General features: G+C 37.2%; 1 protein-coding gene across 4 annotated transcripts; it reads right to left on the bottom strand.

Annotated features, from left to right (window-relative positions):
- Positions 1–6806: 6806 nt before the first annotated feature.
- On the bottom strand, positions 6807–9812 carry LOC149236487 (uncharacterized). Of its 4 annotated transcripts, XM_089461574.1 has the most exons (8): positions 9678–9812; positions 9345–9451; positions 9172–9222; positions 8919–9080; positions 8461–8556; positions 7743–7805; positions 7599–7649; positions 6807–7427 (listed from the first exon to the last, which is right to left on the bottom strand). In XM_089461574.1, the coding sequence occupies exons 2-8, from the start codon at positions 9432–9434 to the stop codon at positions 7254–7256; spliced, it is 687 nt and encodes a 228-aa protein (XP_089317700.1). In that variant the 5' UTR covers positions 9435–9451; positions 9678–9812; the 3' UTR covers positions 6807–7253. The 4 variants fall into 4 exon arrangements, with proteins under 4 accessions (XP_089317700.1, XP_089317699.1, XP_089317701.1 ...); XM_089461573.1 differs by lacking the exon at positions 9678–9812 and having other exon boundaries at positions 9345–9671; XM_089461575.1 differs by lacking the exons at positions 7599–7649; positions 9678–9812 and having other exon boundaries at positions 9345–9671.
- Between the last annotated feature and the right edge of the window lie 1749 nt (positions 9813–11561).

Below are 11561 nucleotides of genomic sequence, written 5' to 3'. Positions count from 1 at the left end.
ATTACATTTAAACATTATGATTAAATTTACATCACATTTACTCATGAATGATCACATAATGAAAATAAAAATATCGGAATATCCAAAAGCAACCTTTATTATATATCCAAATCTCAAAATCAGCCTTTATTTATATTAATATATGAGGCTGCAAGTACAATAAAGACTATAAGGCTGCAAGAACTATAGAGACAAAAGACTAATCCTCATCAAAAATAGAAGCAGAACAATGCTCAACAGTGGATGGTGGTGCTGAAGAAGATGATGGGCCAATTCCACTTCCAGGCTCGACCTCAATATTCAGGGCAGCAAGAGAGAGATCCAAATCAGGACTTTCTGCATCCACATCCCATTCTTTAGAAGGACCACTGTTGTATTCTGGACCCCTACGAGATGCAAGGCGAAGGTTGGAGTGCACATAAACAAGATCCTCTGCCTTCTGTGAGCCCAACCTATTGCGCTTCACAGAATGAATAAAACCATAAGTGCTCCAATTCCTTTCTGCTAATGAAGAGCTTGCCACTTGTGAAAGAATACGAATGGCAAGGTTTTGCAAATGTACACCATTTGCTCCATGACAAATCCACCACCTAACTAGATTCATGGTGCTTCTCTCCTCCAAAGCTAATATATTTGCATAATCATCTATTCCTGCAGCGAAATTGGAAAATTCTTCCTTTACCTCCCTGTGTAGATGAGAAGGAAACATTCTCATAAGGGCTTTTTTCACCCCATTAGCCACCTCTCTATCCTTATGGGGTGCCTTCCTCTTCCCATTGCTTTGAGCAATAAGCTCCTCATCATAAAATTTGGAGTTCAAAGCATGTGCTAAAGTGTGCAATGGAGTGTTGAAATTGTTCCACCTATCAACAATGATTTTCTTGACTAAACCAGCAAAATGATCATCAACAAACAAAATTTGTGGAGACTCTTGCGAAATGATTTCTATAGCTTTCTCAACCATGGAATCCATGCCATCATATACCTCTCCTAAGAAAGGTTGGTCAGTGTCAGCACTCCGAAGAAGCTCAAATGCAGGGGTTGTGAACTTTAGCAAGAAATCTACCTTGCTCCACCAATCCTCATCAAGGCACAATCTACGCACCATATATCCCCGCTCTGAATCTGCTTGTCTCCACTCAATCCAAAGTTGACTCACCACCATAGAAACTAATGCATGCTTAACCTCAACAAGGAGGCGCAACATCAGGAAGTTTGAGGCATATCTTGTCTCAGCAACTTTTAACAACTCCAATTTGGAGTACTCTCAAAATATGGCCTGAGATTGGTAGTGGTTGGTGATGAATTTGACAATCTCCCTTGATTCCCCTATGAGTTCCTTTATCCAGGAAACTTTGTTGTCGATCTCCTCTAAGATCAGATTCAAATTATGGACAATGCATGGTGTCCAAAAGATGTGGTCATACCTCCCCTCAATAATTAAACCTGCAGCTTTGCAAACTGGTGCATTATCCGTGATAACTTGCACCACCTTGTTAGGCCCTTTTTGTTCAATAGCTTTTTAACATTAGCAATGAACTATGCATCTTTTACCTCTCCTGAGCAGTCTTCCGCCTTGATAAACATTGCTCCTTTGGGGGAAGTGGCAATGATATTTATCAATGGTCTGCGCCTTGTATCTGTCCATCCATCTAAGACTATGGTAACCCCAGAGCTACTCCAGTGAGAACAAATTGGTGATAAAATATCCTCCACAAGCTCCTTCTCATTTTTGAGAAGCTGAGTTCTTACTTTCTCATAGTTGGGCCCCTTGTACACTTGAGGAGCTTTGTTAATTGCCCTTATCATATCTCACCAGTAAGGAGAGCGAACAACATTGAATGGGATACCACATGCATAAATGCACCTAGCCACTTTGGAATTAGTTTCTTCTCTTGCTTGCACATTCACCAATTTAGCAATTCTGCTATCCTGAACTGAAGGGGATGCCCCTCTGGTATTTTTGGGTGCTGGTTGTTCATGTTGTTGAGTGGCACCGACTCTCCTCTTTTTTGCTTCAACTACAATCCTTGGCTCAATGTTAGATGGAGCTTGAGGAGTAGCTTGAGTAGGCTCATCTTGCTCTCTTTGATATGCCCTCCTTGTCAATGGATCTATTGTTTTTGTGCAACCCATTGTCCTCCTCCATGCAAAAGATGTGCCTTCACTCTTGGGTATGAGCCCTTGTACGAATTATTGCAAAGATTACATCGCCATTCCCATGAGCCAACACCTGCACATTTTTGAAGCTTCGTTACATGCCTCCAAAGAGGATAATATTCAGCCCTTGGGTTGGCCCTAGGGCTTGAACTTGCAGCTGCACTTTGGTTGGAAGCCATTGCTACAAAATAAATTAAAAAAACAAATCTGTAAATAAAAAACGTTTTTCATATTTTTGGCAGCATAAACCCTCGAAAAATTGAGGAAACAGTAGGAAAAAAACTAAGAAAATGAATGTTGCTTACCCAAATTAATTTTCTGTAGCTGAAGCTACCCCAAAATGCCAGAAAAGACAAGAGAAATATGGTTGTAGCTGAGCCAAAAAGCCAAGAATGTCGTAGCCAGAAACTCTGCACTCCAAATCTGCTGCTGAAATCTCTTTCTCTTGCTGCTGAAATCTCTTGCTCTTGCTGCTGAAATCTACTTTGCTCACTGTTGAAAACAACCTAGCTGAAACCACTGCTCTCTTCCTCTTTTCTCCTTTGCTAAAATCACCAGCCTCCAAGAAAAACGACTTGCTAAATTGTGTGATGAGAGAATGAGACAATGGTCACTTTTATAACTTGAAAGAGGCATCTAGAAGCAACTAGAAGGCATTTTAATAACCCAATTAAAAATTAGAAAACAAAATAATTAAAAAAAAAGTCAACCTGCATGGGAAACACTACCGTACGACCTAGAAACGTGTTTCCGGCTGTACTGGCCACATTCCTTAGGAATGTGCCAGTCACCTGGAAACGCATTTATGGGCCGTACCATACAAGTTTCTGCGTTTTCGTATGGAAACACCTCCTCTGCCCATGCTTCCTGCAACTTAGAAGAAAATCTTTCTGTCTTTCTGATTTTCTAACATCTTGCTTGGGAAAGCCTCCTTTGGTGTAACTCGTCCAAGAACCTTGTGGACTCTTGCTCTACAGAGATATTGCAGTGTTGCATGCCACTGCCCACAAGAACATAGGCAGTCCCTAATCATGTAACGTGGCCTTGGCCACTCCAACAATATTGTGATTCTTCCTCTCAGCCACTCCATTTTGCTGAGGGTTATGGGGTGTTATCAGCTCTCTCCTAATGTTGTCCTTCCAACACAACTCCTTGAAGGAATTGGAGACATATTCTCCACCATTGTCACTCCTCACTACCTTGATCTTCTAACTGGTTTGGTTTTCTACCAAGGCCTTAAACTCCATGAACTTGGTTAAGACCTCATCTTTCTTCTTCATAAAATATATCCAAGTTTTCCAAGAATAATCATCAATGAAAGTAACATAATACATGTGTCTCATAAGAGATGGAGAAGAGAAGGGTCCACACACATCTAAATGCACGAACTCCAAAGTACCTTTGGCTCTATTGTCTCGACCCTGAAAATAAGCCTTGGCACACTTGCCAATCATGCATCCCTTACACACTCCATTCTTGTCAAAGATGCATACCAGTGATCATGTGGATATCTATTGAAGAATCTTCAGCAGCCCATGATGCAAGTGTCCCATGCGCCTGTGCCAAAGTTCTCCAATATCTCTACTTTGCTCACCACCTACCTTGCTACTCAAGGTTGTGCAAGTCTCCACCTGCAATCTATAAAGGTTCTTCACCCTCACACCTATCTATGCTAAGTGCTTGAGGTAAGCCTTACCTCTATTAAAGATAGCACCATATCCCTTGTCCTCAAGCGTTGCTACTAAAACCAGGTTATTCTTCAACCCTGGAACATAGAGAACATCTATGAGATGGAGAGAGTTCCCAGACTCCCTCTCAAAGCTGACAATACCAACTCCCTTGGTCACATACTTGTCATTATCTCCAAGCTCGATATGAACCTGCATGTCCATCTCCTCCAGCTAGTTAAAGTACTCCTTGTTTCCGGTCATATGGAAGGAAGCTCCAGAATCAATGAGAAAGCTTTCTCAAATTGAGAAGCAAACCCATCTACCTCAATTGATGTAGTAACTTAATCCTTAATGGATCCCTTATTTCATTTTGGACACTTAGTAGCATAGTGCCCAAACTCATAGCAATGGAAGCACTTGATCTTACTTAGATCCTTCTTCTTCTTCTCACCCTTCTAACTAGACTCGGCCTTCCCTTTGCCTTTCTTGCCCTTAGCCTTGCCTGCAAGAGCAAACTTTTCCTCGTCTTCAGACTTTGTTGATCTACCATCTCAGGTCCCTCTCCATATTTCCTCCTACACGCAATCAGTCCATAATATTTCCCAACTGAAAGTTGTCCCTACAACTAATAGCATCCTAGAACCCATACCAAGACTTGTGAAGTCCTAGTAAAGGAAAACTCATAAGGTCTTGTTCATGTACAGTGACACCCACACCTCCCAGCTCATCTCGAACCTGAGTAAACTTCATGAGATATGAGACAATGGGCTCTCCTTGTTTCATCCAGATACTCCTTAGCTTTGCCTTAAGAGCAAGCTTCCTGGCATCAATGGTACTCTGATATAAATCTAAAATAGTTTTGAATGTCTCAAAGGTTGTATTCTTCTCATGGATATGAGGAACTATATGATTTTTGACCCCTTCTAGAATAATCCACCTTGCCTTGATATCATTCTAATTATGTTGGGCCAATTGTTGGGGATCTTGAGGTGACGTTATCGCCTGCTTAATAAATTCTCCCACCCCATTATCTTCCAGCACTATCGTGATCCTCCCTTTCCAAGAGACAAAGTTAGAGGCCCCCTCTAAATAGTGGTCAGCTCTCAGTCCTTGGTCCACCATCCTCTTTGTCCAAGGAACTGCTCTTCACAAATCTGATCTCTGTCTTTAACAAATCTAAACTGTGTGCTGGTCTTTATGCTGTTCCGAGCTCTGATACCATGTAGAATTTCCTTGAAATTCTGCTACTGCTTGAATGAACAAATCTGAAACTAATTTATAACACCAAGAAACAGAATTTCTCTTCCAATTTGCAGCGGAATACAACAAAATTAAACATAGTCATACAATAGCAAAAAACACAATATTTTCTAGGGAACCCAACTGGGAAAACCCTCTGCTAATTGTAGAAATTTTATTGACAAAGCTTGAGCAAATAGAATTATTATAAAGCAAATTGTTTCTCTAGAGAACAAACTTGTTCTCCCTGCTAGTACTTAGCTCGAATCCTGCTTGCAAGAACCCTGTCTTTAGCTCCTAAATCCTTGCACTGGCCAGCCCATATTTCCTTGCGTTGATCCTGAAAATTTCCTCCTATTTTCTAGCGCACAACAGCAAGAATTGTCTCTGCCAAAAAACTGTGTATAGGCCTCTCATTCACGCTCTTCCTAGCTCTGCTAGCTCACACACTAAACCTGTGCTCAACAATTAATTGTACAGGTGTGTCTTCGTCCTCCTTGTAAGCAATTCAACTCATCTAAATCTGGAAAATTTATTTTCAGAACTCAGACTTGTGATTTCCTAGTTAACTGAGTCTAACTGACTCTTGTAACTCATCCTAACCACAAATAACCATTGAGACTTGTCACTTGTCCTTTTCCAAATTTTACTTGTACCAGGAGACAAGCAAACTGAGCCTCCAACTATATGCATGAGTTAAACTGCTTCATGAACTCGTCCTATTTTTTAGGAACTTGAGCATGCTAAGGAAGACTGATCGTGAGGTCTTATTGACTAAGGCACAAGTCAAGAAACCTTTCTCGCTACTATATTCAATATGTTGCTTCAATATTTTCTTCTTGCTTGAGTTGATCTGGAACTCAGCAGATTTACGACAGCTCATCCAGCAACAAGTATAAGCTTACACAACTGCCCACTATTGTTCACTAATAGGAGCAATCCCATGTCATAATAGTTCATTCCCCTTATCAACAAAGTGAAATTTGATGTTTAGTCATGAATCGACAAAACAACCATGTGCAATTAACAGTAGCATACAGTAAAACCTTTGAAAGATGGCACAGAAAAACAAAATGCTTGTCACATATAGTGATATCGGTGTTAAGGAGGAAATTTGAACTTTACTGAACAAATTAAATTGAAATTTGGAGTATGAATATCGATTCTATCCTTAACCAATAAATTTACAACGTTGGAAATAATAAAAGTACCTTTGAAGAAAAAATTTCATATTCTTTGCAGGACCAAGCTAAATTTAATATTTATAATACATAGCAAGTACCACCAAAATTATTGTAGAAACAAGTAAAATTTTATATCCTCATAGTCAAAGAAAAAGTCATATGTATGGATGCAAGAATCTCCACAGTTGAGAGTTAATTACCAGTGATAAATATTAAGCATTGTAAATTTGCATGAAAACTAGAGAGGTTTAAAACTGATCAATAAAATCTCTTCATAAAATCATATGTTGAAATCTTCAGAAAATAAGATAATAAGAGTACAATTGTTGCAATTAATATTAAAGACTCAAAATTTTAACGTGACAACCAGACAGAATTCTTCCCCAGACAACTTCACCTACACCTAGAGCTTCATCAGCAACCTCCAAAACAGTTCACGGCAGAAATTTCAGTGTGAATATTAGACAGAAACTATCATCGGAATTCTATTCCTTGTAAGAATGTAGACATAAAATGCATCAACAGAATAGAGATATATGTTGCATAAAAACACTTTTCCAAATAAATGAGTTCAATCTTCCACTAATATATATTGCTGTGGTGAACCGTGACTCTTACCATAGACCATCTCTTTGCCAATGGTAAAGAGTAGATCTACATCATTGGCTGGACCAAAGCTCTGCTATCACTTATTATACAGCAAACAATATAAGAGATCAGAATTGCACTTCATAAAATTCCATGAGAAATTCGAATGAATGCAAAGAATTTAAAGGAAAAGAAAGACCGTGCAAAATGAAAAATTGAGTCAAATAACTCCAGCCCCTACAGTTTAACTTGTGGTGTGAGCATTTGACAGATTAAATTATGACCAGGAATTTGATCCAGAAAGAGGAGACAGAAGTGAGAAAATATTAGCTGACAGATAGTCAGCTTTCTTGATGAGAAATGCAATCCAGTTTGAAGTCATTCTGTTTCTTGTGAGATGAAGCATTAGAAGCTAGGATTCCTTAAGAAGGCCCTGATCCTGAAGGTACTTCAAAGCCATACTACAAGTGACGACTGAAGGAAGCATCATGTAACCCCCATACATAATCTCTTTCAAGGATGGTATATCCACTGTCAATATTTCAATAACTTCTTCTGGATCCATCGGGTGAGGCTTAGCATCTCTCTGTAATATGGATTGAACAATTTAAATCAGCTCACAGTGACATAGGTATGTAAGTCGAGATCAAGACCAACCATTAATTTAATCTAAGAGGCAGATTCAGAGAGCTGATCTACGATTGAACAATAATAGAATGATGCAATAAATCAAAAGTAAAGGGAAATGAGTCTCAACCTTAGGATCTAACACAAGGAAAGGAGTAAACCGGTTACAAGACCATTTTACCTGTAACAAAATAAAAGCACAAAACTTGACAGTCCATAATAATTGTAGAACAAACATTTTATATTGCCAGACCATGGATTCTATAAACATTACCTCCAAAAGACCAGGATGTTCATCAGGTATAAGCTTCACTAGATTTCCTCCTTGCAGTTGTGCCTGCATATTACATGTGCATTTCTTTGATGTTTCTGTTGTGGATTCCAGCCAATCACGGCCAACAGTGAATTACTATGTCTGACCAAAAAAAGCACAATACCATAGCTGCCTAAACCAGCGATGACTGAAAGTTGAAATATAACAGCCTTCACAGCCCTGCTTGACCCCAGCTAAACGATGTAGTTTTGCTAAGATAAAGTTTACAGATGGTGAGAACTGACTCATTTGACATTGCATTATGAAAATTGGGTTTAGAACACCTTGCCATGCAGCCAAGGTGTAGTCCAGACTCCAAATGGTAAATAGAATCAACTTCACCAACTTATTGAGAATTCTGATGAAAGATTAATTGAAACTGTGATTTACTCTGTAGCGACGGTAGGGAGGGAGATATAGATTTCAGAGGCCAATAGTCACCATAGAAAAAAGGAATAGGGCTGGACTCTGGAGAAATCCACCAATCCAATGAATTCTATTTATGAATAAACACTGACTTGTATACATAATAAACAGTAGGATGTAGAGCTTGGTGGTGCAGTTAATTTGCTACCACGCTTCTGCATCTACTGAGGATCTACTGAGGACCTTAAAGTAAACTTCTTTCACACAGTTACAATTATAAAATAATTAAAAACGTTAGTACTGAACAACTTACCTCTTCGGAAAGCTCCATTCTCACACAGCCTTCTAAAGACTGATGCTTTTCTGACAGCACGCCACAAGGAACTCCATACACGTAACAATTCCCCCCCTGAAGCCAAGACAACAATGACTAATGATAGTGCAAGAAAAACTCAATAAACTGTGATCTAATCTATAAATCAAGTTCCCAAAGCTCCAGCCCAAACAGTGAAATGTAAACAAAGCTTCAAATCTCATCTTGACCCTATACGCTACTGGTAAAAACTGACACTTCCTCCATCAGTGTCTATCTTTGCAATTCACCAATACCAGAAAGAATCCCCTCCATGCTGGTTTGACAAAACCTTATTACTCTGATCACTACTTGCTTTCATGTCAGACCAACCCCACCTACTTTAGCAGCAATTTGTAAGGTTTTGTATGTGCTTAAACTCACAAAAATGTTGGAAAAGTCAATAAGTATGATTTTACCTGAGCATATTCTTTGATGATGGTAACAGATCTTGTGAGGGTGTCATAAGGCAAAACAGCACAAAAATGGGAGGAACGAGTTTTTGCACCCACAATATCATACTCCACAATTTTTCTCTCACACTTGCTGGGATCTGCTACTTCTTCCTTGCTCGGTGGGTGCTGAAATGCAAAACAACTAATAATTATTTTTGTTAAGAATATAGAAATACAAAACAACTGGAATCTATCTATTTATATAAAGATAACCCACCTGGACAACACGGTTATAGACATTCAGATAACGAGAATAACGAAGTTCCTCCTACACCAACGAGGCAGCCCAATATTACAGTCAATTGTCATCGTCAAGCTCCTATGAATCAAAATGGGTAATGCTAAATCAATCCCAAAATACTTCAAATCAAAATGGTTATTGTATTTTACCTTCAATATTTTGAATCCAAATTCTGAATCTGGATCTGAATGTATAGTCGATGATTGAAAAGCAGGAATATGTTTTGCGGTTACAGACATTTTGTGCAAAAGGGCACCTGGTTGATTTTGCAGATGGCAGCTCAGATTGATTGTTTTCAAATATGATTAGTGGAATAAAAACATGAGAACCAGGCACTTTTGCAGTCAATCAATGGCACGCAGATAAGTGGTCAGAGAAGAAGAGATTTAATGGGCCAGTAAAGAAATGCAATGTAAAAAATTGGTTGAAAGGCGATATATTCAAAGTGCATGCAGATGGCATTGAGGTGGAGTATGGTTTACCATTTCCATTGAATGAAGCGTGGCTATAATTTTTTACTTGGAGCTCGATGTCACTCCCGTGTTCTCACTGGCGAAATTGGTTCAGCGTAACCCGTGAGCTATTGAGGCATCGAATCAATATTTCAAAAAACTGGCACACAGCAAGTCATACTTAATAATAATAAAAAATTATACTTGCAAATAAATAACCTATAAAATTATATGTATAAATTTTCTTAATTATTAAAATGATATATATAAATATTTTTAATGATAATTTAATTAAACGAAGCTTCTTTTTTTCAGAAATTATATAGGAGAAATTTTTGGCCTATCCCTTTTAATTTTTAAAATAAATTTAATCACACATTAAAATGAATATAAAATCTTCTTAAATATACCTCTAATATATTCTATAATTATTTTTGAAATATTTTTAAATATAATAAATTAAAATATGTTCAATAAAATAAACTAATTAGTGTTAAGATAAAATTTAATAACCAAAAATATGATAGCTTTAGTAAAAGTTTAAATTGAAAGAAGTTAAAAAGTTTCTTATTTACATATTTTTTCTAATATCATTGAGCTTGATTCTCTTTGGGTAGTTTCATGATAAGCATGGTTTATTTTAATAAGAGGAAATTTCTACCAATTTAGAATATTATCTAAGATTTCAGAATTATTTCTAAACTTCAAACTTTGATTCCCCTAATCATTGGTTTTTTGTAAAGTCTTTCTTAAATAAATAATCTCAATTTCTAGTTTCTAGCAATGTCCTTATTTTCCACTGAATTAGTTTAGTAATATTTCTTCTATTTTCTTTGCCTCTTTTATTTGGAACTTTATGAGAGAGATTGTTGATTTACTAAGATCACGATTATTTTCTCTCATATTTTTGCAACATCTCCTTCTACTTTTTATCGAGTCTTTCTATTTCTTCTAATGCACATATAAGTTCTCCCTTAAGATCTTCAACATCTTCTTCCTCTAAATCTGATTTCTCTTGATCAGAGTATTGAGCCTCCATGGTCATAAATATGAATTTTATTTTGTCATTATCAAATCCATTTCCATTACTTTATTCTAATGAGTTGCATCTTTCATCTTCACAATCATAAGATTTTCTCTTATCTTTGTTTTCTCTTTATCGTTACTATTTTCCAAAATTACATGTGAACATATAGATGCAATATGACCTCTTCTTCTACAATTACAGTGGGATAGATTATTACCTTTGCCTTTGTTAGTTCTTCTTGAGATAGATTTCACTTCTACATCTAATACATCGTTGGAACTATCACAAGCTTTGATATTTTTCACTTCTTCCTCAGAATTCGATATCTCCTTATGAATTCATTGAGTCTTCATGGCCATGAATAGAAATTCTTCTTGGTCTTCATCATATGCATATTCATCACTGTCTTTTGGTGAGCTACCATTTTCCTTAGAATAGAGGCATCTCTTCTTCAAAAATATTCCCGTCTTATTTTCATGAAATTTGCTTCTATTTTTATATTTATGAAATTTGTTTCAATCTTTATATTCTTGTTCATCATTATTATCTTCCATTTTTGCATGTGGATGTTTAGAAGCATAATGACCTATTCTACCACATTTAAATGGTAGCTTACCTTTATATTTTCCAGATCCTCTTTTCAACTTCCTCACAAATTAAGCATCTTTTTCATCTCATTGAGAGCTAAAGTGATCATGGTCCTTGTGTCCTTTTGTCTTCTTTGATGCTTTGAAGGCTACTTCCTTTAGTCTTGACTTCTCCTTTCATGTTCTCATCTCATATGCAGCGAGAATTACGTGTAATTCATCCATATTCATATTGTTAGATTTTTCATTTCTTCAATGGCAAAAACATTTGCATTAAATCTCAATGGAAGAGATCTTAAA

Source organism: Pinus tabuliformis, chromosome 8, assembly GCF_031772625.1.
Source record: "Pinus tabuliformis cultivar Carrire ecotype Pingquan chromosome 8, CPIR1, whole genome shotgun sequence".
NCBI classification, from domain to species: domain Eukaryota; kingdom Viridiplantae; phylum Streptophyta; class Pinopsida; order Pinales; family Pinaceae; genus Pinus; species Pinus tabuliformis.
Note: the sequence above shows the minus strand (reverse complement) of the source record. Positions and strands in the feature narration are given on the sequence as shown.